Below are 22,270 nucleotides of genomic sequence, written 5' to 3'. Positions count from 1 at the left end.
TCTTTACTGCATGTTCCGGTCTATGATTGATGGCTTGGTCGAGAAGTACTTCAGTTCCTCGGGTCTAGAAATGGTTCAATTTTTGAACATCCCCCAGAAAGAACATCTTTCTCAAGTCTTCACTACATAGTATAAAACAAAGTCGCCTTTTCTGTCCCTATATCCCTATGTGCGCTTAAATCTTTAAAACTACGCAACGGATTTTGATGCGGTTTTCTTCAATAGATAGAGTGATTCAAGAGGAAGGTTTATATGTATAATACATGCATAATATACTAAGGCAACATTGCTAATTTTAGAGGTTTCTAACGTGATGTCGTAAATTAACCTATTTTTTTAGGCTTATTTAGCAATTAGCAAAAACGCTGCCTAACCCTACAAGTTAGATCAAATTAATGTACTACAGTATTGTACACCATAAAAAGGTCTACAAAAAAGTCCGCAATGGTATATGTTTATCTTTTAGGGATAACCCACATTAACCATTTTTATTGTTTACTTTTTACGTGAGAAAATGGCTTATTTACGAAGCTATTTTAAGCAATACGGCATTAATCCTTATCGAATTAAGTACCTTAAATACAGTGTGCAATTAATATAGATCAATAAGGTTCCTTACAGCATGTAAATTAAACAAATATTTTCGGAGATATTACAAATTTAAAATTTGCGTTTAAAAATGTGTAATGTAATAAAAATTGTATGAATTTAGGTATTCCAAAGATAGCAGGAAATCTTCATAGTAAGTATAGGGGAAGAGGAATTGTTTTACTCCAAATTTAATGCGTGCAGGCCAAGGGCAGTAATGTTTTTATTGAGTGACATAGGCATATATATTTTATGCCCGTGCAAAGTCGGAGCGGGCCGCTATGTTTTTATATACAACGTTCATATTTTTTCTGTAGTGTATTTAATTTAGTATCAGCATTGCCCCGTGCGAAGCCGGGGCGGGTCGCTAGTTAAAGTTATAAAAAACTCAAAATCTATTTGTACACCCTGTAATGTTGATTACAAAATAAGTAACAATTTAATTGATATCATTATGCGCAAGGTTATCTTCAGCTATTAAACTACTGTTTATATAAATACAATAGAGAAAAATCATGATAAAAGTTGATTTTATTTAAATATCATGGCTGAGTTGAGCATTTTATGTGAACTATGTCAGAAAAATAATTTTTCTCCTTTGTTTTTATCATTATTATTAAAATTAACTGACAATTTGATTCGACGACACCAAATGGATTGTTGGTAAACACCAACGAAAATGTTAATATGTTAAAAACTACTTACCAAACTTGCTATTACCGTAATATCACTGTAATTAATATTTAATCGATAATTATTTCAACATTTATACGGTCTTTTAATCTCTGATTTTATTTTAATCTAAATATTGTACAATAAAATAACAAGCGAATATTTAAAATGGTCTTTTCGGAATGCCAGTTGACTAATTTGGATAAATTTATTCAATCATTTTAATAATAAACAGCTGAATATTTATTGTTATTTATATTTGGGTTATTATATAACGCGCGTTTTTTTTGTATCGGCCTGACCTGTGTCTCTCTTACTATTAATAATATTGACCAATAATCCTGTTTAAAATTCGGAATTGTATATTTTGAATAAATACCATAAATTCGGATTAAACTACTTAACATTATATATCGTCTAAAAATTATTTCGGCTATAGACGCAGACACGCACACATATACAAATTATATTGATTTATATCATAATTAAATAGCTTTTAGAGTTAATATATACATTTTGAGGTAAAAATGTTAAAAATTTCAGAAGGCCTGTTTTTTATATATTTTTTAAAGTCTCTTTTTACTAACTTTGGGTTTATCTGGACTGGACCTACAATTTAACGTGGACTCCGAACTACGGTCATCCGCATTGAGCCTACCAACTGGCTAGTGACCAACTTAGAAATCATCCCAGAAGACATCCGATCTAACCCAACCTGGTTATTGGCGTGAATGGGTTCATTTTACTTATCGGATTTTGCACTCTTGCCTAGGACAATCACAAATATTAAACAATCATAAACATAAATTTACGACCATGCCCCAGCAGGATCCAAACCCGCGACTATCGCCTGTTATCGAGGACCGCCCTGTCGCCTTTACCACTGCGCTAGCCAAGCCGGTAGGGGCGTTTTTAATGGCTATGAACCATAAATATATTATGTTGAAGCGTCCTGTGATAGAGATATTGTTTAACATTGTCTAATATAAATTATATTTTCAGAAATCTTATTTATATAAATTTTTGTTCCTTCAAAAATAAATGTTTTTTAACAAGTATTCACGATAACAATGACTTAAAATCTGCTACAATATTTAGAACAATCAGAGTCTTTCTTGGAGATTTTCTTTTTGGAAGCAGAAGATATTGAGACTTGACTTCTAATCATTTCGTTAGGCCTATTTTTTTGGTACTGGTAGACACTACAGTTAAACATGTTTTAACTTCTTTAATTATAGCCAGGATTTTGTACAACAAGATATTTGATAGAAAATGGCAGTTATTTATTTATTATTCTATGTTAATGATGTTGCTTTGATTTTGTGGTTGATTTCTTCAGAAGATTTCTATTTTATTTTGATAGGTATTGGATTATTAATCTTTGATTCTTTGAAGTGCCCATTTCTGTGAAATTATTTTTTGGATTTTTAGAAACAGTATGTATTATCATTTTGTGTATTACTGGAGACTTCATGTCATGTTTTGACGGGTGAATTTCTTGTATCTTTCTGAAAGTGTAGTGTTATTTCTCTTCTTACTGATTCAGGCACTTTTATTGTTCTTTTTTTAATTTGATACTATATACCCTATTAAGTGCCCTATGCGTCTTAAGAGTATTTCAATTTTTCCATGTAGTTTCCTTTCCTTACTGATGTTTGTATTTATTTCGGACTTAACATCTTCCTGACATCTAGGTTTTATATTTCACACATATCTGAAGAGATATCAGTATCACCACAGTATTCTGTCATTATTCTATTTATTTATCATTATATATATTCCATGTTCGTAGAATAATTATGTTCATGGTTTCCAAGGCTAGAGCAATCTTTATAAAGTTATTAAGTTTAGGTACAACTCTTTAATGGATCGGTACCATCATATTGAACTGGTCGTAATGTATTAATTCTTTATTTGTAGGTATTTGGGAGGACATTTGACACTTGGACATTTATTTTTTACATTCAGTTTTAGGGAGTTTTGTTAAGGTTCATTTTGAAATAGTCTAAGAATTGTTAAATATTGGTCACCAGTTCGTCCAAAAATCGCCACATCTTCGGTAAAATCAGATATTTTTAAGTGAACTAAAAGTGATTAAAACCTGCATATTTTATAATTCACAGAGTCTGTAGAATCTGAGGAGATTTTTAATATATTATCTTCTCAATTAATTCAATTAACCGTAATCAACTTAGTTATCAAGAAATAATATATATTATAGTATATTAAGTGGAGTTCGGGCTAAAGTATCGCAGCTCTTAAGCTTATTATCACATTTAAGTTGCAATATAACAAAAGGTGGATTTTTGAAAGTCATAAATTATTGTAATTAGTAGATATCCATGCTTTGAAGAAAACCTGTAGTCCGTGGTTTCTTGGTACAACCATTAACATGCAGCTTGAACAGTTCAGCCTGTACGACATCAACGTTGCTGTGCCCTAAGATACATGTTACACTAAAATGCTATATACCCAATAGTAAGATGTCGAGATGGAAATATAGATGGATGGGGATGGGTTGATAACGCGACTGATAAGGTACCAGATTTTCTAAGAAATCGCTCTGGTGTCTGGTGACGTTTCTGACGTTTTCATTATTTGGCATATACTTACAATACTACCAGGACCATAGTAAAAATATCACGCGAGAAACAATTATGTCAGTTCATCTGTTAGGTATTATTGTGACTTCAAATACTTATTATAAATGAATAAAATCATATATTTTTATCAAAAACAATCTAGAGACGCATTTTCAACATTTTAGTATTATCATAGTTTAAAATAATTTCATTGGGATTACACATAGAGTATATGTAAAGGTTTTACTTAAGTAGGCGAAACCGAGTAAATGTTTTATGTAAAAGTTGGTCCGTTCAATGCTGGCTCTGAGACCACTGTTTTGATTAGTTTATTTGAATTGGACGACAAAAGCATTTGATTGGCTCATTTCTATAACGCGATTGTTTGATTTAGTTTGTTTACTACGCCATCTTTGGGTGTCTGACATAAAGTACCATCAGCATTTTTGTGTCTTAAATATAATCACTGATGTAATCTAAATATAATCAAATATATTATTTGATTATAATATATATTCATTCTCAAAAGTGTTGCCTCTCCAGAGTATATGCGGAAATAAAAACCAGACGTGGTTTTATAATACGTAGTACGTTTACAATTGCATTTGTGTTCATATATATTATTATTTACAGGAATTTAACAGAAGAAATCATAGAAATACACACTTTAAATTTAAAATGTGTCCAAATGAGGCTATGGTAAAATTACATTAAAGGTGAATCATCCAATTTAAAACGTAATTATTTTGAGGGGGTTCGTTTACTTGAAACAAATGCAAAACAAAATTTTTGTTAACAACATTTAACAATTAATATTTTGGATTAAGGCTCCTTAACTCAGATAACCTTTCAACGGGGATGTTAATAAAATGCATTAATACAAAATAATATAATACAATTTGTAGACCAACAAGATGAGCTTGATTTTGTAAACAAGAGATTATCATGCTTGTTTTATTATATTTTTAATAGATGCTTAAGCTGTATAGCAGTAATTTTGATATACATAATACATTTTAAATGTTTGTTCTTTAAAGTATTACATTTGTATTAAGTTAACACTCTATATATTACTCTATGGGATTACATCGGCCACTTAACAAAAGCAAAATACCAATTAATATTTCTCCGCGATTTCGTGTTTTCGTTAACAATACCGAATTATTAAATATTCAAGAGCTTGTTACCCTTTCGGTTACACGAAAATATCCGCCTTTCTCTTCAAGTGACCCGACCATATCTCTCCTGCGATGCACATTTACAAATTATAACGCCATATTTTCGTGTTATAACCCGATATTCGTTTGTCAATACTTTTATCGATAATGCCACAGAACAACCTGTCGTAACGCCAGCTAGCCTAAAAAAAAGAATCAAATTTTAAGCGTTGCAAGGCAGGCTGTAGCCATTGCGAAACTATGCATCAAGTTGGCCGGTTAATGGTCCGTTCGGGTCACATGAAAGGTAAGTGTTTCGTTTGTTCAAAACAGACCCAGACGTAGAAAACGAAATTCCGCGTGAAAATAGTTCGTAATTATGGTTAAATGTATAAGGTATTGAACGATTTGTCAATAAGAGACAGCGTTTTATATATGGAAATTGCAACCACAATAATATGAGAGAAAAAATATTAACGTTCAATCATTAAAACCATATGTATAGTCCGACTAAAATAATAATGAACTCATGTCATCAAAATGTATGACGTCACAATGTCATAATGTTGCCGCATCAACTTTAACTTTCAATTTATTTTGGCTTTGGCATATAACAAAATTCTAATGCAAAGAAAATAATAAAACAATACATACACGTCCATGAAATGTCAATCAGTCAGTGTCACTTTTGGACTCTGTTTGAGAGAATCCATAAGCTGTTAACCTCCTATATATAAAACACCTATTCACGATTGCACTCTTTGTCAATTTCTTCATCAATATGTCTAATGGAGTTCATCCAAACCGAAAGTATTATTGTAGTGTATTTCCTGCCCCATATCCAGACATGATTTGCTTGTTTATCCTTCTTGACCTGCATATCTATTACAATAATTTTTTGCACACCCCATATCAATTTGTTTTATCAGGCCTACTTGTAAAAATGTAAATTACATAAAACGTAATTAAACATTTTTTTAAACATTTACCGATTAACAATTTGAAATAGTTCAGTCTTTAGCATGGTTACTTGAAAACTTAATTTCCCCACATAATCTGTAAAAGATCTAATTCTTCTCTCAGATATTTCAACCTAATGCTCCTGTATATTCTGAGCAGTTACACACATATTATAATTTTCTGCATTTACCCTACATTAAATATTTACACATCTTTAGTTGTTTCTGCTCTTATCACTCAGTTTAGATAACTGTCAGGATATAGGCCAATGCTGAACCCCGCATCAGGAACCACTATCACAATCAGTGTTCCAGTTATTTACTAAATTGTTAATTTTTAGTCACTAAAATTTGAAATTTGTTCATTATTCCACCATTTCTTAATTTCTTTTTCTATATGTCTTATGAAATTTATTCAAACCAAAGTTGTTATTGAAGACAGTCCAAACAGTCCTTCATTATATATCTCTCTGACCAGTACGTTCATTATAAAAATGATTTGCCACCTTCTACTCTGTGGCCATATTTTTATGCCAGATGTTCTACCCTATATATTTTTTCAGACCTTTTTCTAAATAAAGTAAATTAGATAAAACAAGAACATTTTATTTATAATTACCGAGTGACTAGTTGAAATTATTCTTGTTTTATTTATATTTTTGGGTTTTATGAACACTTCCCAGAACGTCCTCTGAAACAATTTAGCACTAGGTACCTATTTCGTATGTGGATGGTTTCTCTTTGGTGAGTCTAACATTATATGACTCTTTACTTTCTAAAATATTTTAGTTACAATATCTTATGTTACTAAGATTCGGTGTAGCTGGAACTCTAAAGGTATTTATTTGGTGTAACTACAAAAGGCAATACAATTGACTTCAGATATTGAACCGCAACTAACCTAAATATATTGTCATAATACAAGGGTTTGGCGCTGCTTGGTCCGTCATATGTGTCAGCATCTATACATTACGTTACATCGGTACATTATCTACAACATAATGTGATAGAACATGATTAACAGTTACTTTACTTGTATTAGAGAGATATGTCTTTCATTTAATGAAATTCTATTAGGATGATACCACACATCTAGGTTATCCGTTTTTACATATTATGATTTTGTTTTTAATTAGAGCTAGGTCAAACCCTTAATATATTTCATTAAACTGAAAGCATAGAGGACCTGAAATATAATATATAATCTGTGATCAACAGTATTTCTCCACTAATATACAGGAAAGAGTTTGCAATGTTACATATTTGATTGGACTATGTTGTAAAATGAATGAAACATTTTTGACAAACAAATACTTTCCTACAATTACTTTTGTTTTATCTGTAATACTTTTTATTGGACGTTCCCTATATACTAATGCCAGATGGAATTTTCAGATAACATATGCTTTAATGTGATATTCTCACTTACTAGAAAATACGATTATTTGATTTAATATGTTTAACTGTTAATATTATATGCTGTGTAATGATTTGAGACATTTATTGATCGGTTTTCTCCCTTAAACGCTGATTGATAACAATTAAGTATCTGAATTGGAAATAGTCATTGAAGAAAAAAGTCTAACAATATTGGTTAGTCCTGTTACATATGGAAAGAATGGTATGAATTACTTCATGGGGTATGCAAACATCAGTAGCTAGTTCCCCGAAACTTAAGTAGCTAAGTAAACTTCAGACTATATCATATACCATGGGGAATTGAGTATCGCGCGGACTTTTTTCATTCATTTTAACGATGCTGACTTCAGGTGATAATTGACCAGCACGAGGCAAATTCTTTAGCATATCTTAACCGCCTTTGTATGCACTGTATCACTCATGTGGAAATGTTTTTAATAAATACGATTCACCGTAAGCCTTTCACAACATTCTCTTGAAATTGTTGAATTCTTGAAGGCACAGGAATTTCTAAAACTCAATCCTAAAAATTAAGTACAAGATATATGACTTTCAAACTACTAGACAACGTAGACAGCAACTATTCATAAAAAAGCAATGGGCAGTTCTGAATTTTCTTTTTTTTTTCTGGTTCAAGTTCAATACAAAACATTTTATATATCTATTAGTTTTATTAATGTAGATTTATATCATGGTACATGCGATCAATGCCTTACACACATTAGCTATAGACATGAATGTTCAGATCTAGGAAACCAGAAGATTAATTTAACCGTAACCGTTGGCACCGGCGTAGCTTTTGAAAGGTGCACATTTTTCTTAAATTGCTCGACTCGAACACGCCGGAATAAAAAAGCGAAATGGTTCATTTTATTCACATCCAATCGTTTCGTCAAGGGTATGGAGATAATTAAATGGTTTGTTTTTGCTTTTAATGTTTATAGCCGTTTATTTTACTGCGCTTGAATGTTGTTATTTATTGTATGATATATATATTCCCACTCAATATACATATTCATGAACTATAATTTACTGTTCATCAAAAGTTATTTTTTCATATATTTCCTATTAATTAATTCTAGACGACATTAGGAACTTGCTTCAGTCGCGTTAGTTGTGGAGAGTAGAGAATTAATGGTCTGGATAGGTTTAAGCAGATCGAGATCGCAGAAGCTATAAATCGCTAAATCACCCTCGCCAACCAACCAACCAAACCATCCATCACACCAAATACTTCCTTGGTGTCAGGCAGGCTTTACGCTTCGTTGGCGCAATGGTAGGATGATCCTCCTACTGGTGTGATAGTCGCGGGCTCGAATCTTGCTGGGCTGTGAATGTACTTTATGTTTGTGATTGTAATTGTAAATGTCTTTATAATCAACAGCCGAAAATCCGACAATAATACCAACTTCTGGATGTCTTCTGGTTTAGTCTCTAATTTTTTCACTGGTCAGTCGGTAGCCTTAATGCCGAGGAACGTGGTTCGGATCCCACGTTAAACTGTAGGTCCAGTTCAGATAAACCCTCGTTGGTAATAAGGTTTTAAAATATTTTTAAAAAAGCGTCAAAGCAGTGATGTTTCTCCACGTCTCGGCAATATTTTCTTAACTATTTTTGTTACATGTGGTCCATTTTCCATAGGCAACGTAGTCGATTTTTAAAAAATTATTCTATTTTATTTCGTTTCATGGTAAATCCAAGAACCGAACTTATTTTGGCATCCACTCCAGCATGCAAATGTTCCAAAATATTTATTTACAAATTAGGATCTTATTAACTAATATGTAGTATATAAATATTATGTTAGACGACTAACTTGTTATGTACATGTTCTTTGTACATCTTTTATTACTGTTTACTCAATATTAATATATTAAGCCTTCTGAAAATTCTAATGATATTGAAACAAAAGAAACTAAAGCAAACATTCGCGAATATCAATAGTAATGGGTATTTTATATCTAAATACTCAATATACCCTTCCTTTTGAAAGAATATATGTCAAATATAAATTAATGTTAATCATAAGTTAAGATTGATATTAATCATTGCTAACCAGGTATATATTTAGGATAACCTAGGTGTATATCTAGGAGCATTTAGGAGTCCTTGCTTAGTCACTATAGTAATAATATTCGCGTAGTGCTCGTGCTATCGCTGTTGGTTTTTCCGTTAAGTATAGTTCCTTAGATTATTAGACCAAATTTTAAATTTTTGATCCTGCTTCTTGCTCGAAAATACGATCTCGCAAGATATGCAATACATCGTTGTTAACATGAGAGTGAAGTCTTTCGTCATATATCATTGCTTACTCTTGATTTCTTGAGTAACACTCGGTATCTAAAGGCGTAAGATTAAATAATGATTCCTAACGTATGTGATACGATACTTCTTAGGACTTTGTTCTGAAGAATGTAACTTTTATTTATATTACCTTTCGCACTTTTGTAAAAAACAATATATTATGTACGGATAATTGATTTTTTTCTAATTAACCAATATATTTCTCTACATTTCAATTCGAGTTCTTCTATTTTGCTCCTCTATTAATATGCTTCTGTCGACGAAGTTTATATCGAGGTTCATCCCAAAGTGCTTGGAGTTAATTAGAAGTAAGTTAATTAACAAAAGAAAAAGAATTATTACAATCATAGACTCTATCAAATTAAGATCAAAAATATCATTTTGATGGTGCTTTTGAGGTGGGATAGAAGAAGAAGAATAGAAAAAGAATCCAGAAGTGACATTTTTCGTCTTTGTTAACTTATTTAGCGAATATAAATGTTATACTAAATGACTAACTTCTTAATTACATATTATTTCTCTATTACATCTTTTCTCACTGAAAAGCTGTTACAAGCAATGAGTGTCATAATCAAAGTTCAAAAACCTATAGAAATATCTGCGATTTATTGTCCACCTAAACCTAACGACAAGGCAGATAACTTCCAAGTATTGTCAAATGAATTAGGAATAAGTTTATTGTCAGAGGAGATCACAATGACGAACATTTAAGGTGGGACTCAAGATTAATCACATCAAAAGGTAGAAATATCAAAAAGGTAATTATAGCGAAGAAAACAGACATATTTTTACTGATAGCGAACCATCAGATAGAAACAAAAATAGATTTTATACCATAGAATTTTGTGTAACAAAAGCGTTGTTACGAAATGAAATTCTAGCAGAATCAACCAGTATTTTCAGAAAATATAATAAATGACAATATATGAGAAAATAAATTATGTCGCTCGTTTTCACGAATAATAATTTTCGACCTGCATGTTCAAAGCGAAATAGATTTTGATTGAGTGAACTAATAATACACCATAGTATGTCATTGTATAAGTTTTGCCTGAGATATGCAACTTCAAAACCTTATATTAGGAAAAACTGAGAATAATTCTTCCCTAACCTTATATTATCTTTATCTGTAGAGATATCCTCAGTATCTACGTAAAAACGTTAGACTGGAAATGGAATAATATATATCATAAACAAGGAAGCAAAACAGGATCATGGAGAGGCCCTGAATAACACCACCAAATCATTGTTCCAGCTTATTTATAACACGAATCTAATACACCAAAGGTCAAAGGAAAACTCGTATCGAACAAAACCACAGCACCGGATAATTACGATTAAATAAATATAAGCGAGATCTATTCCAACAGATTTGTATTAACGGTAACATACAGGAGAATATAAAACCGATCGGGCACTTTATTTGCCTGCGAATATCGATCGAACCGCTCGTAACGAACCAATCGATGCAGTTGCATAACCGGCATAGCTCCGATAACGCAACGATAGCTTACACACGAATAAATTAAACGAGATAGTGCCGAGGGCCCCCTTTCAGTACCCGAACGATTTTTCACTTTGTTTCGGTTTCTATGCGGGAAAGGCGTTCAGATCGCGGGAGATTTGGCCCGTTTTCGCCTGTAGAATGCACGGTTTGTGTGCTGGTCTAAATCGGATATTTCGTTTTGATTATACATAATGAACATTTCGAGCTTGAAACGGCGTTAGATGTCAACATTGTTTTTCAATTAAGGCTCAGATTTTATGATTAATATTATTGCTTTAGACTCTCCTCAACGCTTTAACAGTTTTTAAAGATTATCAACACAGACCAGGAATTATTTACGAAAAGAGAGGCTAAATACCCTCTGTCAGTGGTGCGTTCCAATAAATTCCCAGACATAACCCAATTTAACCATTAATTAATAACAGGTGGTGCAAAAGACCCGCTACAAATTTTATTGCGCGCCATCTTGGTTATGTAACGTTTAGCTCAGTTTCTCTTTAACCATTGTATTGTGTAGACGTCCAAATTTTATTGTGGATAAATATACGCCACAAGAACGAGCAAAAATAGTGACAATATGTATTGAAAATAATCGTTCCATTATTTCCACTCGCGTCAAAAATGTCCTAATCGTCCACTGCCTCACAACCACAATTTATCGTTTACATGCGAATTTTCGACAGTACGCTGCGATAGCAGATAGGCCATGTTCTGGAAGACAACGGACGTCTCGTAACGCTGAAAATATAGCTCTGGTGCACGATAGTCTTGCTCCAGAGTGACTTGAGTCTCCAGAAGTATCAATCGTACAAAACTCAATTAGTTCAAAAATTTCGAGAGATCCTAATCAAGTTGAGTCACAGTAATACAATCTTGAGGGTATCTGGTGAAATTGAAGATTTTTCGTCGAAAATGACAAGTGGCCACGACAACAAACAGAACAGTCGGTTTTGGAGAACACAGAATCCTCAACTAATTCATGAAACATCATTGCATCCACTAAAAACAACTGTGTACCACACTATATATGCTGGAAACTTCATTGGTCCCTTTTTTTTTAAAATGACCAAGGTATTGCAGTTACTGTTACTGCAGAACGGTACCAAAACATGATTCGAAATTTCCTTATGCCTGAATTGGAAGAACAAGGTCTAGAGGACATGTGGTTTCAGCAAGATGGGGCCACAGCACACACAGCTCGTTCAACAATTCAATTATTGAAGTGGCGATTTAGCATGGCCAGCCAGATCTTCGGATTTAACAGCACCAGACTTTATCTTATGGGGTTTTTTAAAATTAAAAGTTTATGTGAATCGGTCCCAAACGATTCAACATCCTAAAGAGAATATTTAGCCGATATAATTTTTCAATAATAACGAAAAAATGGCAAATAAATTTGTTTTGAAAACCAAACTTACTTATCTTTTCTTCGAGTAAAGTTATAGGCAATCAAAATAGTAGCGGGACTTTTATCACGTTGTACTTAAAATTTAAGAAAAACGATTAAATAAATCAACAATCAAACCTACACAACAAGCACCGATGCGAAGCAAATATCTGGAAAAACAAATAAATAAAGAAATTTTGTATAAATAAGAGGCATTCTAAAACAAAACTATTTCTTTGAGGAAATCAAAAAGTTTGGAGAGGTTTTTAGGCAAGAACTCATCTTCTTTTGAGACATCTGACAATCGTTCTGACTGTTAATAAATTTCTCTATTTCACCAAAACAAAGGATGCTGACATTTCTCACAATTGCTATATAAAGGTTCATTAGCAAGGAATTAGTAAATTGGGGATATAAGTATCGGTGACTTCAAACTGTTAACAGTCAGGGCAATTATTTTTTAATTTTCTTTGAGAGCCAGTATTATTCTTAGATATTTAAGTGGATCTACATAGGATTGGATTTAAGGGCCATTCTTAAGGAACCTTTTTGTAAAGTTTATATTCTTCTTATATTTGTTTCACGAGTATAACTTATACGTTCTTCCGCCATGTTACCATTTTTGATGATGTTTTGAATATCACCGTATTTGCTCAAATTTCCATGGTACATCCTGTATACAATCGCTTTCCTAGTTCGGGTAATTCAATAGAAGCAACTATATTATATAGCAACTTGAATTAGGGGGATTAGGGGGACTTACACCCTGAACTACGATGCTTGAGTCCAAAGTCAACAGACTAGGCATGTTTATCAAAACTCAAACGTTTGGTATTTGGAGTAAAATATGGCTAAACATATGGGGCCTTAATATATATAAATATAAAATGTGGAACCTTTAAGAACGTTTAATCCACATTTTGTGACCTTATAGCTTAAGAACTGATACTTTCTCCCGAACTCCTCTTAAGTATCCGAAGAAATGCTTCTATGAAATGCCGAACAGTACAAATTTTGTCCTTTTTTTTGATAATTAATTTGGGCAGGATTACGATATCCTCAGAATCCTACTGAGTGCGCCAGTTATAGCCAAAATAGCGTTTTTACATTTTACTTTAAAAATTATTCCGACAAGGAATAACCATTCCAATCACTCCAGTAACCAGGATGGATAAGACCGGATGGCTTCTGGGATTCTCTTTAGTTGGTCACTGGTCAGTCGTTAGGCTTAATGAAAAGGACCGTGGTTCGGAGTCCACGTTAAATAGTATGTCCACCCCAAATAAGCCCTCGTTGGCCTAAAGGAGACTTGTACTAGAGAGAAAATATATTTTAAAAAAATAATCAGCATCAATTTGTAATAAAGTAAAGAAATGATATTAAATACAAGTCTTAAACTATTGCTTTTTATTCTAACCTATTTTTTCAAACTGGAGCTACTACAATTATATTTGGATATACACATAGAGTGCAAAAGGCTATTATTTAAATTGGAAAACATCGATCTTGTCATTATTACAAAATATGTTTATGTAACATATAATGATCATAGTAAAGTATATCATATATTAAACGTAATAGTTGCATATATTGTTCGTCATGTAAGAAATCGGTCTAATAGTTCATGATCATATTCTGTTAAAACTATGTTCAAATTGAGGCAAGTTGCTCTACTTTTACTGGTACAAGTACAAGTTGGTGTAATAAGAGGAAATGTTATCCATAATAAAATGATCGTTAATAATATTTCATTTATCAACGATTTCATTCAAAAACAAAATTGTCCTAGTAGAGTAATAATGCATCTATGTCAAAGAAAAGGTAAGAACAAATAATTAGTTAAAGCAGCTTCTGGTTATTTTAGCAATTCATGAAAATTAAAACTGTAAATTAATTAATGGATAATTTATTAACTATAAATAATTGTTGAATTTGCTTTCTGAAATGATATTTAGAGTTCTCGTTAACTCAAAGTGTCGACTAAAATAGTTAAGAGCAAGACAAAGCTAAATCAGGCGAATAAGGAAATTGAATATTGATGTGCATTTTTGATGCTATATTGTTAATGGTTTTAATTTTACAATTTAAAATATCAATAAATTACTAAATTACTATCAAATGTGGACAACTTATGTAAAAAACTATTTTAATTTTAGATAGTTTAATTAAAATTCAAAAATTCTTTCACGAAAATTATAAATTTGTTTCTATAACTAGTAAATTAACCATCCCCAATAATAGGCCACACACTTTTGTAATAGATATGGCGTGTAAAGGTTCAATGGAGGTTCTTAATTTGGTAATATTCACTAAAAAAAGCAACACACGACTTTATATAACTTTAGTATGTTGTAGGCCTCCAAAAACGAACTATTTAATAGAAATAATAATTGGATTTTATTAAACACCAATGGGACTATAAATGCTACGGCTATAAATGCTCTGGTTTTATCAAAAGTTTTTATTTTACAAGAAAATGAAGAATACTACGAAATAAACTCTATATTTAAATATACAAAAACCGATGTTAAATGGTCGAAAAATGGCATTGCTAAATACACAAAGAAAAAAAAAGCTTTTAACTACTTTAAGTGCTTGGAGTTGCCATCCAATCGAATGAATCTCATGAGTTCTCCTATGAGAGTTTCATATTATTACACTTTTAAAGAGAGTCTTTCACATTTAACAGATTTAAGGTAACACAATATGAGATATTAACTTAAGTTAATTAAGGTATGTATTGTGTGTTTTCTTTTAAATTTTTAGAAGTGTAGAGAAAGACAATTTCTTAAAAATCAACTATATGCTTATTTTGGCGTTAACAGACCTTTTGAATGTAACACATGTGCCCCATTTTAGTGACACATACGGTTTCCTGAAGGAACATACCTCCACTGAAGATGATACTTTCGTAGGAAACGTAAAGAATGGCAAATCTGACTTGGCAGGTTGTATTTCAAAACTTTTATCGTATATAAACTGGTCATATAATTATAATAATCTAATACACTTAATTTTCATGTCCTTCGTGAATTCATTTTATATTTCCATTGTTATCAATTTTAATATAACATCTTCCATTCGTTAACTTTCAATGATTTCATTATTACTTTTCTTTTGTATTTTATAGTCTTTTTGGCGGTACATATACTAAAACTGGAACGATACAGAGAAGATTAGCATAGCCCCTGTGCAAGGATGATACGCAAAATCGTGAAGCATTCCACATTTCTACTTCTTTTACCCTGATATCCCTTTAAGGAATAGAGGTTGCAGTAAAGCTAAACAGTAACTGCCAATCCACACATTCCTTCCTAATGAATCAAACGGAGACCTCTGTGTCCCAATCGTGAGGAACCAAAATTAATCTCCCATGTTTTGATAAAATACAGAAATGTATTAACTGCCAGAAGAAGTCATGGCTGACCTGATTCATTGAGGGATGTGTTCATGCCTCAAAACCCGTCCAAATTGTTTGATTTCCTCAAAAAAATTTAAATAACTTTATTTTAAGAGTACCTTTATCTACACAAAATTTTATTATTTATTTAGTTACCGAAATATTTGTTCTGTATCAATGTTTGTTGATCTGTCTGTATCAATTTTTTTAAAGCTTTTGGCACAATTGCATCCAATATTATGCTAAATGGCAGTGGAGAGATGATGTCCCTTATGGAATTATCTTCCGACTAAGAAATATTTTGTAACCTTGTATAGTTTTTCTAAATTTGAGTCTGATCTGATCAGTGCTTGACGTGATGTTTGTAATTTAGTCTAATATTCTATAAAGTAAATAAAATAAAATATATTATTGAAAGTTACATATTTTGAAATAGTCGTTAATTTTGAATATATAAACTTTATAGCTGTGTAATTGACACTTTTTAGGAGTTGCCATATTAATGGATGGCTGGCAATTACCATTCTATAACTATTTTGCTCCAACAACACCAGATTTCGTCGCTTATTTTTTCAGAGCACCTCCCATGCCTTTGTTACAAAACGTGTACTTGATGCCTTTTGACGTAACGTCCTGGCACTGTATATTGCTTTGCATGGGAGTCGCTATAATATTGTTATCCGTGGTTGTTTTATTGAACAAATGGATCAATGTTCACAGGTATATTAATATAGTGTTTTGTGACTAGAACCTGATAATTATTCGCTATTGCAGTGAGGGTGCGTTTATCGTTGACATATTTATGTTAGTGACATCTATGCTGCTTCAAAGAAGCTGGACTTTTCAAATAAAAGGTGTAGCCGGACGAATCGCCATAGCAGCACTCTCCATATCATTTATGATACTGTTTACCTTTTATTCTGCGTGTATCATAATTTTTCTTCAGAAAACCAGCAACACCATCCAGACTTTCTCGCAGATATACGCCCTCAACTACGGAGTCGGGGCTGCTAACGTATCTTACAGCCGTTATTATTTTACTGTAAGTTGGTATCGTTCTTAATATCTTTTAATATGATGTATTTGTTGTTACTTATATCTTGGCAATATGAAGGTACCCAATAATGAAGGCGCCGACGAGCATTGGCGAAGTATCATTTATAGGGAACGGATTTCCAAGAGTCCAGATAAATTTTTCTTGGCACACGAAGAGGGAATAGAGAGAGTGAGAAGGGGACATTTCACTTACCATCTCCAAGCCACCGTAGGTAAGTTTAAAGACCAAGTATTATTTCGCTTATAATGTTGTCCTGGTATATTAGTAACTTCACCTTTCGTATACGCAAATAATGTTAATAATAAAAGATATAGATTAAAGAAAGATAGTCTCGACAGGCTACCAAAGGTAAAGGTAGATCAAATATAAATTTATTAATTAATTTATGTATTTATTGCGATCTAGGGGATTGAAAAACTTCAGCAAAGATTCGTATAGAATGCTTTAACAGGTTAACTATAGGAATATTATGATACTATTATTGACAACATTTTGCACCACCAAAGATAGCAATAACAGTTTCTATGGCATAAGGTTATGTTGGTTTTTTCGGTGGTGGTTTATACTCCATATGTTTGCTAACATGGATAGCATAAAATGTTCTATTAGTTTACAATCTCAGCACTAATCAGTTGCTTTTCGTAGATGGTAATAAAATATAACATATATAGAACCTAAATTCCGATGTATAGAATAAGCTGATATCTAAAGTGGCACCAGAGAGTGTACAAACATTATAAAACCTAAAACATTAGAGATTTGTCACGTATTTTGATTACAATTTTGTTCAATTATTATCTGATTTCAGATTTTCTGATTGTTTTCTGATTGATTGACCTTAATTATTAGTAACTTCTGTATATTTAGTTTTGTTTTTTCTAATTTGTATTAAGTTTATTATTTTGGGTGTTATTCCTAGATTCGATATATATAGAAGCTTAAGGCAATTTATTATGAAGCTCAAGAAATCTATAGTTTACATTATAAACATAATAAGTACGCATTCAAGTGTATATTATTACGATCGACCAATCGAGAAAGAAAATATTTCCACATATTCAAATTTGAAATTAACAATATATATTAGGTTAATAGGAAAACATGAGTTCACAAAAAAATTAAAAAGTTGAAATGTATTTTTTTCAATTTAAACCAATAAGATTGGAGGTTCCCAAACTGAACTATATTATATAAAATATGTTTCTATATATATATATATATATATATATATATATATATACAGAAAACTTTAAACAGCTGGAATATAGCATGATAATGAATAAAAGCAATAGGAAACTTATGGTAATGGAAGAGCCAAGAAAGTAATAAATATAAAATTGGAGGGTGTGAAAATAGAACGAATTTAAGTATCTGGGTATAGAAATCGAAACTAATATGGCCAGGAAGATTGCCATGAATGCAATATTTGGAAAAATCATTAATTTGTGTTTTTCTATAAAAAAAAATAAATCTATCTATAATAAATATATGTTGAGCAAAACAAAAATGGAAGTTATTTACAAACCAACACTAATATTTTGTTGCTAGATTATCAAAGAAAGGTAAAGCAAGATACAAGCAACAAAAATGAAAAACTCCAGAGGAATCGAGGTTGTAATAAAGATGAGAAAGATATAAAAAAGCTAAAAGAGAAATGGAAATGGGATAAAATGGGATATTGCATAGAAAAAAGACTCAGTTGCTCGCGTCATTTCCTAGCTATAGGAGATTTTCTTTTATATATTCTTTATTTTATGATTTATTCTCTATCGTGTTATTCCCCAGACTAGCTGGACCCCAATACAATTCGCAATTATAACACTATTTAGCCACTGAACTTTTCGTCCAATATATAACCCAAACCCGTGTAAAAAGAGTGCATCGCAGTGGAAGAGGGTTCATTATTTATAAGTCGCGAGATACAACCCTTGAGATACAAGAATGTATGACATTGATTAATTTATATTCACAGCCCATTTTATCATGTCTAAAACGTTCACCAACCAGGAAATATGCAGCATCCGAAAATTACCCGGTATATACGGAACCACCAATCCATATTTGGCCTCAAACAAGAACGCCTCCCACACGAAGCATTACAAAATTGGGTGAGTAATTAACTTTAAACACTTGAAACTCTGAAAACTTTATTTGATACACTCAGAACTAAAATCACCGTTTATGTTGATTTTATTTCAGTTTCCTTAGACTCTTTGAGACTGGCCTACATAAAAGACTTCTACGTCGACTGTTCATGAAAATGCCGAAATGCGAGGGTCATTTCATTAATTACAACGAGATCGGTTTGCAGGAGACTTCATTTATATTTGAGACTTTTAGTGTCGGCGTCGGTCTTAGTTTTGTTATATTTTTAATTGAATTTTCTCTTCATCAATACAAAAGATCGTTAGCTTACTTTAAACTATTAAGAAAAATTAATTTTGTTCAGCCATATACCGAGTAGATCTATGTAAAATAGTAATGATAGACTTTATCAACAAATGACTCATCAGTGCAATTCATTTTTCACTTAATATATTTTATATAATACGTTAATTAGAAGATCACCAGCACGACCTTGAGATCTTGATGTCAATCATGCCAGTGACCTGTCCAAGGGAATTATATAAACCGTTCAATCACTAAAAAATGCAACAGACAAAATTTCTACTATGATCAAAAACATAATGAATCAAAAAAATAACAGAAATTGTGGATTGCGTTCAAATTGGCAATAGAAAACATTAGTTGAGTAATACTTGAATGGAGCTGAAGCTGTCTAATGAAGTTGAAGAAGAATTCTTGGTGTTTAATCATGATGTGTCTATTTCTTCCTGATTATAAAAGAAAAGTTGGCAAATTTGAAACGACTTTATTCACAATAAAAGTTATTAATTACAAAGATTAGACGGGTATGTAGGATTCGTCACGACAACCTCCACACTGTTAGTGCACCAGCTCTGCGCTTTCTTAGCGAAATATTTAAATATTATGTCTTAATGTAGTGTTTGATTTGTATAAAGACTGTGCGATTTGTGTTGACGGCTGTGTGGTGACTAGTGGTTAATTAGATGAATACATCGTATTTTATCCTCATTTCTAGCTATAACAGACTCGTTGCAGCTTGTAATTATTTTTAGGGAGTGAAAGACCTATTCAATGATGATATTCTTGTCTGGTGAAAAGATACATGGTCATAATACATGGTCATTATATATATATATATATATATATATATATATATATATGCTTCTATTTTTTTATTAACACATTCTTTTAAAGGATCAATATCTTAGAAATTAGATTACATAAAAATTCCGAACAAATTCATATGTTTCGAGTTTTTGTTGTCGTATATAAATCTGATATAAATAAACTTCACATAAACAAATACAAAACACATAAATACGTTAGAAATTTAAACTGATTTCTACACATCAGGATGCTCCTTTACTAAAAATTGAAACTATACCGTTTCGAAAGTACAGAATTTGTATGATTTGGATCTAATTCCTTAACCTCAAAAATTTGGCACGGATAATTTTGAGTTGAAAGAGAAAACTAAAACCACATCAGAGAAAAGTTTAAGAGCTCCCAAGACATAGAAGTCAAGAACAGTTTCCAAAATTAGAAAAATTGAACCCATATCGATTCGCAGTTGCAGCGTCTGATTTGGCTTTCTTTCCTTGAGCTCAAAATGTCTCCTCTAGCCTCTAGCATATAATTAAGTTAATGGAGGAGACCAAAACCACATCAAAGATAACTTTAAAGTGGAAATGGAAAACTATTTCCAAATTGGGAAAGAAAAAGCGTTATTATGTATAAATGTACAATGCACAATGCAAATGTATTTTTAATGATTGCAATTTACAATTTACAATTTATAGCCTAGAATGATATACAATTTCTGAGATACTTTTAGTCAATAGTCCTTGCTATTTTTATTCGAATTTTGAAAATATATTTGAGAGTTCGTTCAGATAACACCCAATATTAAATATCGATGAATTTTATGACCAGTTTTGCTATTTTTCCACATTCAATTTCTCTATTTAGTACGTTTAGTACACAGTTGAACTATTTTAATAAAAAAAGTACACAATGAATAATTGATTAGCGTTTTATAATTTGTTAGAACAAAAGAATAACGTTTTTAGTTCAATGTATAAGTCAAATCGTTTCAGAGTCATGTAGAATCTAAGGCTGCGTGATGGTTTTCATTGTTGTTTTGTTATATATGTGATTTAACGTTATTACAACCAGAATATGTAATTCTCTGCAAAAACTTCTTGAATTCCGCTGGACCATCAATTGATCAAAGACCAATAAATACTAATCCCGTGTTAAATATAAATACCAACAATATATAACTAAGTTGAGAACGGCAGCAACCAGCAAATATTTAAAGCAGAATAAAATAAAATAGAAATGATATAAATAGGATAGATATTAAGCAAATATATAATTATAGATCTATAAATGAAGATTTATATAGCTAAAATTTTACGAAACTAAGGAAGTCTAATAACAATATTCATGTTCTGTACAACAAATCAACGTATTTCAAAAAATGATCTACACAACTTAACATTCATATATTTAGCATAATTAGTAAATTCACACAATTATTTTAGTAAATCATTGTAACAAAAATAAAATTACTTAAACAAAATAATTTTGTTTTAATTTCGTAGTAATATTAAAGAGGATCCTCACCTGAAGGTTGCTTTAACATTACCATATAAGCATAAATAAAACCGATTTCGATGCTTCAATAATCCTTTCTAGCCTATTGTGGAATGCATTTTATGACTTCTTTTGATGTATTGCGCCTTTATTCAAAATGGCAATGGTTTAATTAAGAACAAATTGTAAAGTAGTGACCAAACTAGAGTCATTACAATAATGAATCAAGTTTATCAATTCATTTTTGTTTCTAATCTTTTCAGCACTCAGTTTTCCGGGAAAATCCTAACATTTCTATGTGTATTAACAATTGATGAATATTAATTTAAAAAAAATTAATTATTAACTCACTAATATTAAACTTTCTATTGAAATCAATAAAATAATTTATCGTGTCTTATCATTTTTGGGTATAGCCAAAAATAAAATAATCAAATTATCCATTAATTCTACTTGGTGCGCCATCTGCAGTCCCAAATCCTAAGATAATATAGAAAATGACTGCATATTTGAAGCTTACCGCGATAGATGGCGGGGATGATTATTTTTAAT

General features: G+C 31.4%; 1 protein-coding gene and 1 non-coding gene across 2 annotated transcripts; both read left to right on the top strand.

Moving 5' to 3' along the window:
• Nucleotides 1-15,704: 15,704 nt before the first annotated feature.
• Nucleotides 15,705-15,808, top strand: LOC143199214 (U6 spliceosomal RNA). The gene has a single exon (XR_013006387.1). It is a non-coding gene; the product is annotated as a U6 spliceosomal RNA (small nuclear RNA).
• A 646-nt stretch (nucleotides 15,809-16,454) lies between these two features.
• LOC143198684 (uncharacterized) lies at nucleotides 16,455-19,602 on the top strand. The gene is made up of 5 exons (XM_076408045.1): nucleotides 16,455-16,695; nucleotides 16,750-17,021; nucleotides 17,106-17,243; nucleotides 19,005-19,140; nucleotides 19,232-19,602. Exons 1-5 carry the CDS (start codon nucleotides 16,478-16,480, stop codon nucleotides 19,494-19,496), a joined length of 1,029 nt encoding a protein of 342 aa, XP_076264160.1. The 5' UTR covers nucleotides 16,455-16,477; the 3' UTR covers nucleotides 19,497-19,602.
• The last annotated feature ends 2,668 nt before the right edge of the window (nucleotides 19,603-22,270 follow it).

This window comes from Rhynchophorus ferrugineus, unplaced genomic scaffold, assembly GCF_030347505.1.
Source record: "Rhynchophorus ferrugineus isolate W39M unplaced genomic scaffold, kcgeb_rfMv2 rfM6, whole genome shotgun sequence".
In the NCBI taxonomy this organism is placed as follows: domain Eukaryota; kingdom Metazoa; phylum Arthropoda; class Insecta; order Coleoptera; family Curculionidae; genus Rhynchophorus; species Rhynchophorus ferrugineus.
Note: the sequence above shows the minus strand (reverse complement) of the source record. Positions and strands in the feature narration are given on the sequence as shown.

Bases quoted from the DNA above. Each gene is read 5' to 3' on its own strand.
- LOC143198684 (XM_076408045.1), top strand. From the start codon at position 16,478: ATGGATGGCTGGCAATTACCATTCTATAACTATTTTGCTCCAACAACA. The intron at 16,696-16,749 runs GTATATTAATAT...TCGCTATTGCAG, and splicing joins AAATGGATCAATGTTCACAG to TGAGGGTGCGTTTATCGTTG. The intron at 17,244-19,004 runs GTAAGTTTAAAG...TTATATTCACAG, and splicing joins CCATCTCCAAGCCACCGTAG to CCCATTTTATCATGTCTAAA.